The 17,801-nt window shown below is 42.7% G+C and overlaps 1 protein-coding gene across 5 annotated transcripts in view; it reads right to left on the reverse strand.

Moving 5' to 3' along the window:
• ARMC9 (armadillo repeat containing 9) overlaps nt 1–17,801 on the reverse strand; it is a 114,651-nt gene that overhangs the window by 89,139 nt on the left and 7,711 nt on the right. For all 5 annotated transcript variants that reach the window (XM_090056018.1, XM_090056019.1, XM_090056016.1 and 2 more), the window contains exons 3-8: nt 16,138–16,263; nt 14,212–14,382; nt 12,826–12,981; nt 10,299–10,391; nt 8,847–8,871; nt 635–792 (exon numbers count right to left, since the gene is read on the reverse strand). In XM_090056018.1, the coding sequence (XP_089912144.1) occupies nt 635–792; nt 8,847–8,871; nt 10,299–10,391; nt 12,826–12,981; nt 14,212–14,382; nt 16,138–16,263 (729 nt within the window). The remainder of the gene's footprint in view (nt 1–634; nt 793–8,846; nt 8,872–10,298; nt 10,392–12,825; nt 12,982–14,211; nt 14,383–16,137; nt 16,264–17,801) is intronic.

The raw sequence follows: 17,801 nt of genomic DNA on the forward strand, positions 1-17,801 counted from the left end.
CAGGGAGGCAGTCATGAAGAACAGTCTCCATGCTGTCCTAAATGATGCCAGAACACCCACCCTAACTCAAGAGACGAAAGCAGGTTTATGCTCCTCGCACTCTTTACCTAGAGCAAGGCTGTGGGTTCCAGACACAGATCCAGGCCACTCTGCATAGGCAACGATTCACTTCTTTCCATTTTTGTCCTTTACTAACTAAATTAACAACATGCAGGTGAAGCAAGAGGCTTTACGTTACCTTTGTGCCACTTGATTCCGAGTCAGCTGTGGAAGTGGTCGGGCTGTGGTGTGAATCAGATTCTCACGGTAATGCATATCTGCACCAGCTTTCTGAGGGCTGCTGTGGTCTACGTCACAGTTAGTGCTGCTCCTGCGACTGCTGTCCCTGCTGCACCCCCTGAGCCCACCTTGCGAGGGGTGGTACGCTGGCCCTAAACTGTTTCTGAGCCCTGAGATTTGTGTGGCACCCTCTTGTAGCATCTTTGTCCCACCACAGCAGTGTGCTACGTATTAAATGCTGGATGTAGTCATACAGGCAGGTGGCTGTAAAACTCAGTGCATACCTTGGACTTATTATATTTCCATATTTTTTTCTTTTTAATAGCAGCAAGTACACATGGAAGTCTCCTCTTACCATCTTGCCACTGACTGTGGCCTCGAGGGAATCAACCAGCTCAGCAGTAACCCCGATGAGATTGTGATAGTCTGCCTGGATTTTATTAAAGCGTTTCACATAGGTCATGCTCCTGCGGTCGGCTTCCATGAGCTGCTGATGAAGCTGCTGCAACATTTCTATCAAGAGGTTGAAAAACAAAAATAAAAACCCTTAGTCTTCCAGGAAAAATAACACTGACAAAATCTGAAGCGTGCTGGTAGGAGAATAGCTTGACCTGTTACTAGGGGGTTATTTTTTATTCACAAGGTAGACTTCAAATAAATTGTACCAAGGGCATGGCTTGGCTACTGGTTTGTCCCTGTTACGTTGCATCAGAGCTTAGCTGGGCCTATTCTTCTTGTCCTGTTTGCTCCATGAAACCACAATCACAAATGCTCCCATAGTTACAAACTGCATCACTGCAATTACCAGACTGCGGCAGGCTTGAAGATGCGGCTCAGCACAGAGGCCAGGATCTGGTTATATAAAAACCTCTAGCTTTTCAGACACAAAAAGTAAAAACCAGAAGAAAGTGCGTGATAAAAGTGAACATGTATTTGATTAAAGGGTCTTTGACTATGGCAACATTTTGGACAATTTTGTATTTTGCATCTGTGCTCCAAGTCCTCCAATCCCACAGCAGAGGGAAGAGGTTTCCAGCTGGCTTTGCAGAACTACCACAGTTCAATAGCATTTGGCCAGCACCCAGACCCTGTGTCCAGGGGTGAAAGAACTCAGAGCAGACCAATTACAGGACAATTTTTGAAGAATTGCCCTTCGCTGCCTTGTAACTAGACTACTGCAATGTGCTCAAAGTCATCTGCAACAGCAGCAGATAAAACATTTTCACACAGAAGAGGGTTTTTTTCCATCCAAGTCAGAATGTCACTTCAGACACAAACCAGCAAAAGAAGAGAAGAAGGTCACTGAGCCATTCGCTCGCAGACAGCCATTCTGGTGCCTGGGGAGGTGTGCTATTAGTGGGAGAGTGCCCTATAATAAAACTTGAGAGGATCATTTTTGTAAAAATGCAGAGATGCAGCACCTTTTGTGGCAGGGTAAATCCTAGGTGTTGTCCATTTTAAAGAGCAAGAGTTAGCTAGTTCACGGGATTACAAAAGAATGCAATCTTAAATGTCCTTGGACAATTTCTAACCCAGTCTCCCACATGGCTGTGTCCACAGAACTTGACAAAATCCCCAAGAACTGCCTGCCTCCAGCGACCTCAGTTTTCTCCAGTGGCGGTAACTTCATCACATCCTTTGGCAAGCAATTCCATTGTTCGGCTGACTTGATCGGTAGCAAAACTGGTGAATTGAGAAAATGATGCCACTTTTCCTATACTGGCATGCCTTCTGCACCAAAAAGGATGCTAAGGCGTGTTAATGAGTGACATATCCATACATGTTCTTTTCAGTTAAGTTACTCCTTAGGTAAACAGCACTGAAATTCAGCCTTAACAAGGCTGCCATAAGCTTTCAGCACACTTCCCGTATCTCTGCCAGCGATCGGTGTCAGCAATCGTTATCACATTACTCACTACCAATAAGGGCATAAAATTGCAAACATCACTTGGGAATTTACCATCCTGACTTATAGTGAATGCTGCCACAAGCTGACAGAGGGACTGTGCAAGCACAGCTGGTTTTATGGTCTTGCTAAGATTCTGTGTTAAAATAACTAGATGAAACTCCAACTTCATTCTGATGCTACAATGATACGATGGCTACTTATCTGTAAGAGGACAGAATCCCCTCTGTGGCACTTTCTGACATTCAAGTTTCAGAGACCCACTTTTTTTTACTACCGAAAAGCAGACAGAACTAGGACTCCTTATCCCCAGATGCCAGAGATTCATGGAGTGCCAGCGAAGTATTCAGGCCACACCAATGGATGCGCAGGCAAAAAAGCACAAACAAGCGATTAAAATACAAAATAGAGTCATGACATCCTCTTCCCAGCTTTGTTCTGTGAGCCTGAGCAAATCTTTTTGACTCCTAATGCTGCTTTTCTCTCTGAAATGTGGCAGTTCCTCCCACCATCACAGAAATCTTAGACTCATAGAAAATGAGGGTTGAAGGGACTGCAGGAGGTCACATCTAGTTTAGCCCCCTGCTCCAAGCAGGACCAGCCCCAACTGCAACATCCCAACCAAGGCTTTGTCTACCTGTGTCTTCAAAACCTCCAAGGATGCAGACTCCACCACCTCTCTGGGTAACCTGTTCTAAGGCTTTACTACCCTCCTAGTGAGAAAGTTTTTCCTAATATCTAACTTATTGCTAAAGTGGTCTGAGATCCTCAGGTGCTATGTTAGTCCAAAAAATTTATTGCATGCTTCTGCTGCATATTTTAGATGCTCAGAAACTAATATTTTAGCCATGTGCTTTTCCAGGGGTCTTCTGCAGTCAAGAACCAGTTATGTTGCAAGGTGTTTTTTTACCAAAAATGCCTGCTGGATTTCTGTAGAGTAACTTACTTTCTGGCAGATTGCTTCATCAAGCAATAAGCATGTGAATGTAAATCTGCCCAAAACAACAATATTCAAACTGAACTGTCTGTAACAACTTTCACTACCAATGAGAAAAATACAGGTTGCTTTATAGCAATATGAATTTTGATGCTAAGAATTGCTTACAACCTGTCATGTCCTGTATTTTTTAAAGTTTCAGAAACGTGCTCAATTTCTAGCAGACGGGCTATACTGAGCACAGCTGTTTGTTGGTTTGTTTCGTTTTTTAAACAGACTCCAGCAAATAATTTTAAAATTATGAGACAGAACTACATTTTTAATCAGTATGGTCCAAGCTTTTATGACACGTGAAAAAACCATTTCAAACTGTCATGCTTCCATTTACCTGAAATATAATCATTTTAAAAAGATGCTTAAAAAATTTAGCTATAAACAGGTGCAAAAATAGAGCCAGACCCTGCAGAGAAACTGCCTTTTCTGACTTCTGTGTTTTTGGTGGCTTGTGAATAAAAGGACAATTATTTCACCCTCGCAGGGGGCGTCTAAGAGAGATGCTTACTGCGCAGTAGCTCATTATGACTGCACGCTGGGACACTATTGCGTAGTTATGCAACTACTAAATGTCTTGTGTAGATGCACCCACCGTCCTCCTCCTTTCTCCTTTAAAATGGTCTCTTTTTGAGAGACACATATAATGAATTGCAGCATTCTGCATCTGCAGGAGTGGGGCTTTTTTTCTTCTGGAGACGGACAAAATCAGTGAGAAAGAATAACAGCTGAGCTTGGGACAGGTCATAGTTCATATCTATGTCTGGCAAAAAATATCTAAGAAAGGGCCAACTTAATAGCTCCTCCTGATGGCAAACTCACCGAGAGAATCTAATCTCCCAGTTCCCCAGGCTGTAAATAGTCTGTTCTCTTTCATATTTTTCTTTAATTTCACAGTTGTCAAAAGAACCATGAGAACTTTCATAAACAACTAAAAACATCTTTTCCCCAACACAAAAACATTTGGTTTTGATTTTGCTCTGACCCTTATGACTGCAAATGTAAAATGTGTACCAGGTTTCTAGACCACGCGACTACAAAATACAGTATTTTTTCCAAAATGGTAAAGATCCTGAGAACACGTGGCACAAAAACTTCTACTCAGTACCCCAGTCCTTTTGCCATAATGACAAAACCGGAACATGCAATTATGATACAACAGGTCTAATTAAGGCCATGCCCTCAAGAGCACTGGAAGTGGAGGAAAAATTAAAATGTGTCATGAGAATAAATCCACTATTTCATCTGCTTTCCAAAGTTTGATGGGGGAACAGACACAGTAATTAGAATCACTCTTGCAGCTACATAGTTTGCAGGAGAATCGACACCTTTGAATGTTCAGGCACCCCACTAACTGCATGAAAGCCAGTCTCAGCATTTTAAAGCTGTCCACCTATGTATGACAGCTGTCCAGTACAGGGCTCTTTAGTCACAAACAGTGATTCTTAATTACAAAACAGCCTTTAAAACAAAGGAAGCACAGTATCAGTACCCTTTCCATTTGAAGGACCTCAAGTTGCAGCAAGGGAAGTTTAGGTTAGATATTAAGAAGAACTTTCTCACTATGAGGGTAGTAAAGCCCTAAACAGGCTACCCAGAGAGGTGGTGGGATCTCCATCCTTGGAGACTTTTAAGACCCAGCTAGGCAAAGCCTTGGCTGGGATGATGTAGTTGTGGCTGCTCCTTCTTTGAGCAGGGGGTTGAACTAAATGTGACCTCCTGAGCTCCCTTCCAACCCTCATTTTCCAAATGACTGTTCTGGTAGAGTTCAGAGAGGAGCAGTACCCTATGCCTGGTAACCACATTGGTACATAAGCGAAGGAAGTTAGAGCATTCTTAAGCATTTTGTTTAGCATATGGTCAACACTGGCCACATATGAAGTACTGTCAGTAGTGTTTGCAGTCTTTGTTGGGGATCTTTCAGTCTACAGAAAAGGACATGGGGGGTGGGGTGACAGTAGACAATAAGATGGATAGGAGCCAGCAGTGTGGCCTTGTTGCCAAGAAAGCTAATGGCATCCTGGACTGCACTGGTAGGAGTGTTGCCAGCAGGTTAAGGCAAGCGAATCTTCCCCTCTATTCAGCACTGGGGAGGCCACATCTGGAGTCCTGTGTCCAGTTTTGGGTTCCCCACTACAGAAGGGATCTGGACAAGTTAGAAAGAGTCTAGGGGAAGGCAAGGAAAATGGTTCTTGGGTTGGGGGACATGACTTAAAAGGAGAGGCTGAGGGAACTGGGATTTTTTAGTTGGGAGAAGAGGAGACTGAGGGGGATTTGATAGTAGCCTTAAACTCCCTGCAGGGGTGTTGCAAAGAGGATGGAGCTGAACTGGTCTCAGTGGGGGCAGATGACAGGACAAGGAGCAATGGGCTCAAATTGCAGCAAGGGAAGTTGAGGTTGGATATTAGGAAAAACTCTCTCATTAGAAGAGTAGTAAAACACTGGAACAGGTTACCCAGACAGGTGGTGCAAGCTCAGTCCTTGGAGGTTTTCAAAGCCTGGCTAGACAGAGCCTTGGCTGGGATGATGTAGTTGAGGCTGGTCCTGCCTGGAGCAGGGGGTGGACTAGATGTGACCACCTGAGGTCCCTTACAGCCCTCATTTTCTATGACTCTATGATTCCGCCTATTCTTGCTTCTGGCAGGTTGTCTTAGCCATCTCTCTTCAGACTGATGACGGCTCATGATTTACTTGCACTTAATCTTAACCAAAAAGGCCAAGAAGCAAGAACACACAGGAAAAAAAAAAAATCACACTTAAGTACAAACCAATCCCTCCTGTTCACCATGCCTGAAGTATGCTGACATCCAAAATAATGCATCTTTGCCTGGGGAGCTTACAATGAAGGACACCAGCTCTGAAAAGTCATTGTTTGTGCATGACTCACAGGAGATGGCAGCCTCAAACCTAGGCTAAGACTTAACAGGCTAATAAGATTAATTAGAAACTATAGTTACTAATTACAAATCTCAGAGGCCAAGAGTAAGACAGATACACGAGAATAAAATCATGGAGTAATTGAGGTGTCATTGTGCAATTTCAAACAGCCCTGGGGTTGTTTGCGCCCTCTTTGCTTTAGATACATCTGTGTCTTAAAATCTCACCCAATCGGTTACCGGAAGTGATACTGCACAAATTACATTATTTATTGTTCTTGTGCTGCTCTGTAGTGTACTCGCTCTTAGGCATGGGCATCTGCGGAAAGGTTTCCTGTCTTTCAGGCTAGGGACACAAACATCTTTGGAGCCCTCCATGCTTCAGGTGCTTTAGCTCTATTTGGCACTACAGCTCCATTTCTGATTGCCCCACAGGCTTCACATCAATGAACTAAAAACAATAGAGCCCGAGACAAATCTAGAATATAAAAACCAAGAGAGAAGCGTAAACTTTGCCCTGATTTTTGATGTTGGGAAATACAAAGAGCAGTAACTGAGCAACCAGGGAAATTTTTATTTCTGCCATTTTCCATTAACACTCAGGATACACATGGAGTCAGGGGCTTCATGTGCCCAGTGCCAATATTCTGTAATTCTTGTGATCTACCCAGGCAAACAAAACACCTATGGGAAAGTAATAACATGAACACAGCTGCCACGCAGACGGCTTTTAGCACCATACAGGTATCAATGTTTTCTGGCAAACTGGAGGAGAGCCAAAGAAGCAAGCAGGTTAATCAGGAAACATAAACACACTAACTCTCCAGTATATTTGCATCAGCGCACAGCTAACCTCAAAGTGCTTCAGCCCGTCAGACTAACAACTGGCAGGTGTTTGCGAGGGGCTGTGTTCGGTACGCTTTGCCATGCTAGGCTTCATTCATGTGTTGTCTGTTAATTTTGTTTGCCTTTCTCCTTCATTGATAAAGCACACATTTCACCAACAGTGAATATATTCTATGGGTTCCACACCAAGCCATGCCCTTGCGATCCGGCAAGCACATTGCCAAGCTCACACCTCACAAGCCAATGCCCTTTCCTATAAAGCAGGTCTCAAGCGGTCTTCTTAAAAGTCCAGACTGACATGCTTGGGAGTAAAAGAGAGTTATATATTAAAGGGTGTCATGTCTGAGTCTCCTCACAGAACCACACAGGCAGTATCTATCCTGTGCAGAAGTCTATCCAGGCACAAGGTTTTCCGAGGATTGGGGCCTATGTTAAAAGACCAACTTAATATCATTCTATGGAAACCGCTCCCTTTGAAAAAGTCTGCTTAGGGGAAAAATAACTGCCATTTCTCTAGCGTCCCACTTTTAAAACAATACAATTTGGAAAGATGCTTCCTTTATACTTCACAGAATCATGTGCAAAATGGAACATAAAATAACAAAGTGAATAATTGAAGCTTTTCAGACTAGAAGACACATGCCATTTCTTTTTTTGTTCTGTAGACGAAGTTGGCAGAGCACATCTAATCTCAGAGCAAAAATACAAATCAAACAAAACTCAATGGATAAAGTGACACAGAGACCTAATGATTTTGTGCACATATAGGAGTCAATGGATGCATCTACATGTGCACTTTTCTGCAGAGCTGACTAATTAACTATGCAGTAAAACATCACAGTCTACATGTGCGCCAGTATTAAGGCGCAGTAAAGTAATTAAATCTGCCATAGGACAGTACGGTTGAGGACAGTACTATCCTACAGCAGAGTAATTCACTCCACCAAACACACATGTAGATGGTGACAAGGGCTGGCTGGGGCATGTGGGTGCCATAGTGCAGGCCTGCCTACCACCTAGCCCTGCACTTTAGCAGTATCATGCCCCAGACAGCCCCTCTACCACCCAACCTGGAGCCTGGGGCCTCCTGCCAGACCAGGACTGCTCTGCCCCAGCTCAAAGTGCTGCAGTCACAGAAGCCTGTGCAGACGCTGCGCCCGGGAACACTTTGCTCCAGCATAGACCGCACTGGAGTTTATCGTGTTGCATTAATTGCATGTGTAGATGCACCCAATGAGAACCACAGTGCCAAAATGAACGTTAGAAACTGGAGGGAAAATGTTCAAAAGCATCTAATGGATTCAGGCACATGGGTGATCTGGTCTCACTGAATTGTCAATGACAAGGAGATGCTAAAGTTACCTTTGAAAGTGAGATTTAACAACACATGATAAGAAAGTTACTCCAAGATTCACATGCTTTTATACAGGTTAAACAAATGGATTTTATTTTAAGAATCTAATAAAAGAAAATATGGAAGAGGAGTTAAATGCCTTAAACCTCTGTTTCTTTGCCAGTTTCTGACAACCTACAGAATAATTTACTGCATTTGAGGGCAGAGGACCTACATATGAGCAGCTACACAAACAGACTACACAGGAAGTCAAAGAAGCTTGCATCTTACCATGGTGGCAAGATGTGCTGAAACATACACCTTCCACCAAGCACACTGTTCATTTTGCTCTTGAGTGAAAGCCAAGCTGAAAACAGAAAGCTGCACAATCAGGCCCCATTCCTGCAGCTTCTCGCTTGCTGGCAGTCAGCTGTGCCCATGAACAGTCTCACTGGCTTCAAAAGCCATCCAAAGTAGGCATCAAGAGTCTTAATTTTAAGCTATTTTTGGCCAAGTTTCACTACCTGCCCTCTTGTTTCAGGCTCATTTTTCTCCTAGTTTCCATTGCTGTTAACAAAACAGGACTATAAAACATCCCCAACAAATCTGGTCATTTACCTTTGCTGCACTGCCCGTGCTCCTTCTGTGGTACCAGAAAAAGTATAGTTCAGGAAAATAGACATCCATGTCAGAGGGTTTCAGGTTAACGACACAGATGAGTGGACTTGACCAAGAAGGTAAATCATGCCTAGAGCAACACTAGAGCTACTGCCAAACACTTCCACGGAAGACGTGAGGGTGGAATGGGGACACATTTATCCCACTGTGCAATGTTGCACCAAAAAGATTGGATTAATCTCTGCTGAGCCCTATAGACATCAATGTAAATCCTGAAGCATGAACTTTGATAGCTAAAGTCCTAGGAGGCAGTAACCAAGAAATGGTTCAAAAGGGCTAAAATCCAAGAAAGTGTTATCAAATACTAGTTTTTGTAAGGTGAAAACCTGCAAACGGTTTGCAGTGAACAGTGTTTCCAAACCAAGGAACATTTAGAGTTCAATTATGAGCCACCCATGCAGAAGAATAAGGCTACTACTTTATGTAGCCTTTCCACACAGAAAGTTGCAACCTAGAAGGGAAAGCTGCCATTGTTCATCACTGATCTTCATCCTGCCAGGTGGAGGGGAGTGGACAAGAGCAAAGAGGAGTGGAACAGCAGCAAAAGCAATCCTAGCTCTCTCCCCACTGCAGTGGACAGGGCAACTAAACTGATGGGTCAGAAGAAATGAAGATGCAATAGGGAAAGAGCTGGGACAACTCAATTCTGCCATGGTGCAAGCATCCAGTTTGAACCCTTCTTTACTCCTAGGGCTCCTTACAGCTGACTGCAAGGTACCAAATCCAGCTCTTCGTGGGCTGGACTGAGTCAGAGGAACAGGGATGATTTGACCAATAAAATAAAGTTAGCAGCATAATTTGTCTAATAAAACAATTCTCTCTCGCACTCCTGAAAGCCTTGGGAGAATTCCAGCTAGCCACTGAAACACAAAGCGATGAAAACTGGATGCCAAGAACATAGCTATCATCCAAACAGTGCCTTAGAGCAGTGGTTCCCAACCTTTTTAGATCGCAGACTGGCAAACCGCAAACCAGAAGCGACTGCGGACCAGCAAACCATGAACCAGCAAATCACGGACCGGAAGTGACCAGCATACTGGTCCACAGTATGCTGGTCACTTCTGGACTTCTGGTCCGGCAGCCAACCTTCCTGCAAACCGGCAGCCAACCCCTCGTGGTGTGGTACTGAACAATGGCCCAGGAGTTCGGAACCTCCGCCTTCGAGAATGCAGTACTATCCATATTATATTAAATAATGGTTAGCTGATAAACAAACAGCTCAGTATGCCCTTTTTTTAAATTATTTTTCTGAATGTGGTATGTCAACAATATTTCCTACTATTAGTACAACATTATGATAATTATACAGAAAATATGAACAGCACACTGTTTCAGTAGAATTGCTCTAAAAGTCAGTCTAAATTAACGATCTAAACATTATTCAAAGGATACATATAAAGTGAGAAGTCTTGGAGTATGGCTGGCTTTGACAGTTTGAGATAGGAACTTTTCCAATCTCATCTTCAAATCTGCTGTCCAGGAATCCTTGAAAAGAAAAACAAAAAATGAGAGCTGTTCACCAAGTTATGTCTACCATACACATACGTGAGTCATAAACTGCCTTGTATTAGCCAACAGGACTGTGAAAAGTTCTCTCCTGGATGTAATGAAGGCTGGTTTGCCTGTTAGCTTCCTGGAAAATATGCAAAAAAAAAATTGCAAATCAATTCCATGCTAAGTGATTTGTATTTTATGTGCAGACTTGTTTTAAAACAAGACCTCGAAATGTTATGCAATATTTATTTCAACTGTAAATTATTCATGCTATGTAATCTTACTGGACTGACAGAAACCTCAGAGTAGGCGTACTCTAAACACGCTGCTTCAAGTTGCACAAATGTAAACAGCCAAGTCAAAAATGAACCATGAAGAAGAATTTTTCATTCTTACATAATGTACTGTAACAGCAAACTGGTTCCGACAGGGAAAGGTGCAGAAATCGCTACAGTCACACTTCACAGTTGATTGAGCCTGGAACGTCTATGTTCTAGCCTCTGTCTACACAGCGTTTTGTCATAACCCATGCAAAGGTCCAGGTGCTACCTCAGTAAATCAGACTCCATCATCACTAAAACAGTTTGGATTGAAGGAAAACTGTGAAAACATGGACTAACGTGAATCAGCTGCTATCTGGAATGCTGTTTATTCTTTGTACCTGTTACTGGAGTCACCCTCCTCTGAGCAATGGAAAACACAGTAAATCAGGAAGGAAAAATGAAGTCTTTGTACGTTAAGAATTTCTACCAACTACTCAGTTCCTCAGTTTCCACCCTCCATCCACTCTGCTTGCTGCTTGATGAAAAGGTAGCCTGCAGGTAAGAGTAAGTCTTCCTGAGATTTACTGCTCTTCTGGGTGTTCAAAGCTGCCCTTACAGTCTGAGTTGCACCATGTCGGAAAGGATACATCATTTAGACTTGGCAGGTTTGCCGATTTGAATTTAAGATAATGCTGCGCTATGGAATATGGTATATCACCTTGGATATCATATGTTCTTACAACCCTTTCTGCCTATTACTTTTTCAATCCAACTAGCACTGTATACTGTATATACAATCAACGTCCAGTATCACAGGATTCTTGAAAAGAAAACTCTTATCCATCTGTAACAAGACTGCTTAATAGGTTTGTAACTCCTTACTGTTTGCTGTTTCCATTCTGTAAACACATCAGTTGCCAAAATGCTAAGGAGGCAACTGAATGGTACAATTCTCACAAGAACGATCAGTGAAAACAGACTGAGGTCTTGGACTGTGAATAAACTGGATTGATTTTCTTAGGAAAAGATGGAACAAGGGTAATGACTGGAAGTGAGAGCAAGAAAGTAGTCGGACCCCTTCTCTGAAATCAACCAGACTGTTTCTCATTATTTACAGAAAGTCTCAAAGGAAGCCATAGCCTGTGCCTATTTTTGGTATTAATTTGCCTTACCAGCCGATAGAGGGCTGTCCAATGCACATAGTCCGGCCAAAGCACAAACTAGCACCACAAAATGGCCAGTTTCATTTAGGCATCTTTTCTTAACCACTCACCTGGGCAATTAGGAAGTGAGAAAAGGGTGCTTTCTTAACACTGTTAAGTCAAGAACACGATTATACAGCACTGTAAAATCTCCAAAGTGAAAGAACTAGAGACAGGGATCAAAACTCCCTGTGAGTTTTAATCACAGCTTCCTGCATTTTCTCATCTTACCTCTGCAAAAAATGGATTGTAGGATCTGAAACACCCCAAGTGAGGGCAAAGGCAAATATACCCAGCTGACAAAAAAATTATCGGGAAAAAACTATGTGAGACGCTCAGTAGATGTAGCTATATACTCTCAATAAGGCATTTTTGGAGAGGAAGTGATATGCCGTGTTGCCACAAAGTCATGACTAACATTGGCTGATCGTCTATATTGGGACAGCAATACTCACTGTTGGTGGAGGATTACTTAAAAACTTGATTTTTCCCTCTTCTGTCCACTATCTAAGTCTAAGGTTTGTTTCTTAAAATGTGGTTCTAATGGGCTATTTAAAATGTGTCAGGTTTCTCATTCAGCTTTGGGACCCAGAGACAATGGTTACATTGGGTGACAATCCAAAAGGGGCATGGACTATAAAAGAGTGGGGTTGAACTGTAGTGTAATGTTGCCACCTTGTATGCAGGGGCATATGTATTTCAAAGGCACAGAGGACAGTGATCCCTGCTTAAGAACACCAGTCAATAAAATACTTGGGATCTTTCAGGATTTAAGACAACATAAGCAAGCATAAGTTGTGTACTGATAGCATGCACACAGTACCTCACCAAAACATATCCTACTATGTCTGGTGAAGGACACAACAGAAAAGCATTACTAAATTACAGTCTGTTCAGCTTCTGTCAGCCTTGTGAGACAAGTCAATGCCAAAAAAATACCTGTGCAAAAGAAATATTTACCTGAAAAAGCTCTTTAAATGACGGATGGACCATGGGATTGGGAACAAAAGGCAAGGCATAGAAGGGGAGGAATTCTGTGGTCTGGCTCAATGCAGCTCCCTTTGTCTCCAGATACATTTTAAAGCGAGAAATTCTTTCATCAAACTCAGCCTTGTCCTAGGAAACAGGTATCGTTTATAAAACAGCTACTGTGAAAGCCGAGTGGCAGCTGCAAGTGGAGGTATAAGTGGAGGATCAAGTGCCAATTATAAATCCCAGAATAACTGACAGCCAAGCACTGCTTAGTGCTTCCCAGTGGTCAACTGGAGGAACAGCACTCACTCCAGCAGTGCAAAATATATTTTACCTGTTCTTTTCTCTGAGAAGGAAATATAAAAGGGTTTTTTCCTCATGCTAAAACAGGATGGTGGAGGCCAGGGAAATTAAGGGAGGGCTGTTTACTCTACCAAGCAAATCTGTCCACCTGGAACAGATTTCTGCAAGCAAAGTGCTATATCCAAATTCAGCAAAGGGCTAGGCAGGCACGATTTGATTTTAGACATTTTGTATAAGCCATTTCTTATCCCATGGCAAGTGTAGCGTAACTAAAATATACTTATATGGTGCAATGGAAAGAAATCAATAGGTCAATCAATCAGCTTCAGTGGTAGAGGTCCTGGGAATATATATTTCCGATATTCTATTTAATAAAATACTTCAAAATAAAATGTCACACTAAGCACAGAAGAGATATTGTTGGATTAAAAATCGTGATTGTTTACAAAACAAACAAACATTCTCACCTGAGCCACTAATAACTTCAGGATTAATAAAAATCATTTTAAAATCAAATTCATTTTTAATTATTAATGCTACTTTGTTACACTGTGGAATTTCCTAAGTTTGAATTAGTTAAAAACAACAGGCTATTCAGTTCCTTTGAAGGGATGACTGCCCCACTGAGTCAGCGCACTATCTAAATAAGACATGCTGCTGGGGAATGTCAGTTTGTTTTTCTTTCAATTGTTTCCCATAGATGTTGATTTCTATCAAAAGCAACCATTTCTGATGAAAACCTATTCCAAGCAGCTTTAGAAACAAATGATCTGCAATAGCTCAAAGCAGAATTTCAACTTAGCAAAGCCCCGTGTATCCTTTAGAACTTAAAAGCATTCAGTACTTCAACAAAACCAGGGGCCAAGTCAGTAATTTCACCTGCTAACTTCCCAAGGCCAAATCCTAGCTTCAAGTCCTACTGCAATGCAAGGTATTGTCCCTGCAGTGGAACTGACTGGGGTTATCTCTTCAGCAACCCCTATCCCAGGCTACACTAGCTTGGTAGAGACACAGATGGGGAAACCAGACAAATTAAAATTAAAAGATGTCCAAACTGAATAGTAAACCTACTGGCTTTCCCACTGAATGCTTCAAGAGGTAGATGGCAAAGTGTATGTGAAGGTAAAACTCCAGCTTCTGGACAAGTGGTTTGTTGTCCTGGATTGAAGATGAGATATGTTCCTCCCAGAGCTCAAAGAAAACTTTCTGATCACCATCTTCAAATGCTGTGAGCAGATCCTTCTGCAAAAGAGAACAGAAATCACTTGGGTACCAAAGGGGAAAGCTCTCAAAAGTGCCTTGGTGATTTAAAAGCCAAAGTTTCATTTTCAAGGCACTTAAGTCACGGAGGTGCTTTTGAAAATGTCATCATTTCACCATCTCCCAAAACAATTATGTTAACCATAATCAAGTGCACAGTAACCCACAAGTAAGTACAAGTACAAACAGTAAAAAAGCCAGAGGCTGAATTGATTCAATCTTTGCAGGTTAGTTTAGGCTGTGTAGGTTGAACCAATAAGCAAGTGAACAGACATTCACTTTTGATTCCCAAAATGCAGCCACATGCCTGCAGTGGCCCAGGCCAGAAGCCAGGGGGTGCTAGAGCACGCCTCCCTGCTCAGCTGAAACAGACAGCTTGGGACAAGGCTAGCCCACCCACACTGCGAGCAGGGGTTGCAGGGAAACAAAGCATTCTGGGATGCTGGGGGACTGTGAGTTAACTTGAATCTGGAGGGGATTTGGGACAGAAGATCAATAAACTGATTTAACATGAATCAGTTAAGTCTGATGTTACACCCATTCAGGTTTATCTTACACTGGTTTTGGCCATTTTGAAAGTGGTTTATGTGCACTGAACTTCTGTTGTGTTACAGACCGGTTTCCGATCACTCATACTGGTTTATGTGTAATTTCTGTCCCTAGCCTTTAGGTCTGCAGGAAATTCCATACCCAAGCTCACATCCTCTGACCACAACTACAAATTTTCCTCTGCTCACTAGCCAGCATCAAGTAGCTGTGCTCAGAGCACAGATACAAAGTGGTTGTGAAGCCCCACTTCAATACACCTTTGCCCTTGTGACTTCAGCCAATCAGAAGAATGCCTGCATGGTATTAAATTTATCTCACCCACAAATAAGACTCAATTTATTAACACTGATTGCTTTGGCTTCCCCTCCATTTTTGTAGCTTCTCCTTTGGGGATGTTTTTCTTAATATCAACTTCCCTCTGCATTTTTAAAGCAACAAACCAGAAATGTACCAGCCTAGGACATATTCTGATCCTTGTTTTTCAGTCTGCTTGTGCACATCTTTGCAAACAGCCCGGGCTGGATAGCCACTTTCTACTACTAAGCATTCCCTGAAGAAATAAGCATTTTCTGAAGAAAACAGTCTTCTAATTTTCACATTGATTGATCTTACTTTAGACTTCTATCACACTCAGAACAGCCTGAGACCTCGGGAATCATCCTTGATTCCAAAATCCCTGTTATCCACTGCCAATCATGTAAAACCAGACATAGTATTTCAAAGTGTCCAACCAATTAAGATTAAAAATGTGAATGCACCCTTACTGCTCTTACAAGCTTTGCAGACAATAGGACCATCAGGCTGCAGAAGGTTGGATGCCTCAAGTTCAGGTAACCTACTTGATTCAGCTTATGAACTTTATCGGGTGGTCTGATTTTATAAAGGCAGTTGCTCACCACCTTTCAAAACACCAGCTCTTTTCATGGAGCTCCAAGCTGGAAATATAAAAATTGAGGCAACCAAAAAGATCAAAATGTATAGTTTGGGTTCTGTGGGACTGAAGTTACCGGGAGAGTAAATTTGAACTGAAGGCCCTTCATTGAAAATCATCTATTCCCAGCTTCCTCTCACAACTCAAAATTAGCTCAAGCATTTCAAATGTTGAGATCATTAGCTGTAAAAAAAACCACCAGAGGTCTCTAATGTTCTGATGATTACCTAATTAAACCAAATGTAAAGATTTGTTACCTGGATAATCAAGGCTTTTGAGTCTCTCAAGGAACCTCCAACTTTTTTTGGTAATGGCTTCCCTTTTACTTTACATTCCTTTGTAAATATTTTCACCGTTTCTTCAAACTCTGCAAAATCCAAGTACTGCAACACAAGAACACACAGATAATACTCTTTATCTAAAAAATGCTTAAAATACTGACTGATGAGTTGCCAGAGTGATCTGAAGCCTTCCTATAGTCAGTTGCTTCATTTATTCCAGAAAGAAAGTAAGACCAAGAAATGCAGTAACTTGGTCCAAGAGACAGGCTAGTAACTTGTATGTGATGCTCTCTGAAGGTAGCATCAGCTGCAGGTCACTTCAGACTGTCCTGATACTGGAGATCACAAATACTGAAGTGAATTTTTAAAATGGGTAAGATAAGTAAGTATCATTCATCATATCTGAAGCTACAAAACTGAACATAAGGGTGGAGGTAATCCAACCTCATCCCTTAGGGCAAAAGCTGGAAAAGTCAGCAAAGATTTCTCCCTCTTCCATCTAAAATATACAAAATTGGCTGCAAAGTCAATGAGTACTCCAAATTAAGCATGTAGCTAACCCCCTGTAGGATCCAGGCTCTGGGGGAGAAAATTACAAACTGGCCACGTTCACTTTCTAATTCTAGTGTTTGGGTTGGCTGCCTAACACTGCAGTGAAAGATTTAAGTCCATGTTTTTATCTGTTTACTTTTTCACATCTAATAAATGTTTGCACTGGGCTTTGTAAAAACTTAGCAAACAAAACATTCTGGCTAGATGCTCAACCAGAGGTTGATGTTACAATACTCAGCAGGAGGCACCTAACTTTTAGATGCCCTGCTGTGCAGTGGAACCCCAGCCTAAATTGCAACATATGAGGAGAGCAATGCCCCAAAAATGGGGTTCACAGAAGCTAATGTACTAAGGACAAGCTGCCTAAGATTGCCAATAGGACGTGATAAGGAGGGGGCAGGACCTAAGCCCTGCCACTCAAAGGTAGTTATGCACCTAACTTTGGGATGGAGAAAGTTTCATAGTTTCATAGTAGCTAGAGTCGGAAGGGACCTAGGTAGATCATCTAGCCCGACCCCCTGCCTTAGCAGGAAAGAGCACCGGGGTCAGATGACCCCGGCAAGGTGCTCATCTAACTTCCTTTTAAAAATCCCCAGGCTAGGAGCCTGCACCACTTCCCCTGGAAGCCGGTTCCAGGCCCTAGCTGCCCTGACTGTGAAGTAGCGCCTCCTAATATCTAATCTAAACTTACCCTCCGCCAGTTTGTGACCGTTATTCCTGGTCACTCCTGGCAGCGCATGGGGGAACAGGGACTCCCCCAATACCTGCTGATCCCCCCTGACCAGTTTGTAGCAGGCCACAAGGTCCCCCCTTAACCTTCTCTTGTGGAGGCTAAACAGGTTCAGGTCCCGTAGCCTCTCCTCATAAGGCCTGCCCTGCTGACCCCTGATCATACGAGTGGCCCTCCTCTGAACTCTTTCCATATTGTCCACGTCCCTCTTGAAGTGTGGCGCCCAGAACTGGACGCAGTACTCCAGCTGCGGCCTGACCAGTGCCGCATAGAGGGGGAGGATCACCTCCCTGGACCTGCTCGAGATGCATCTGTGGATGCATGACAGGGTACGGTTGGCCTTCCTGACTGCCTCCCC

The sequence above is a fragment of the Crocodylus siamensis genome, chromosome 6, assembly GCF_052110815.1.
Source record: "Crocodylus siamensis isolate JL-2025a chromosome 6, ASM5211081v1, whole genome shotgun sequence".
NCBI classification, from domain to species: domain Eukaryota; kingdom Metazoa; phylum Chordata; order Crocodylia; family Crocodylidae; genus Crocodylus; species Crocodylus siamensis.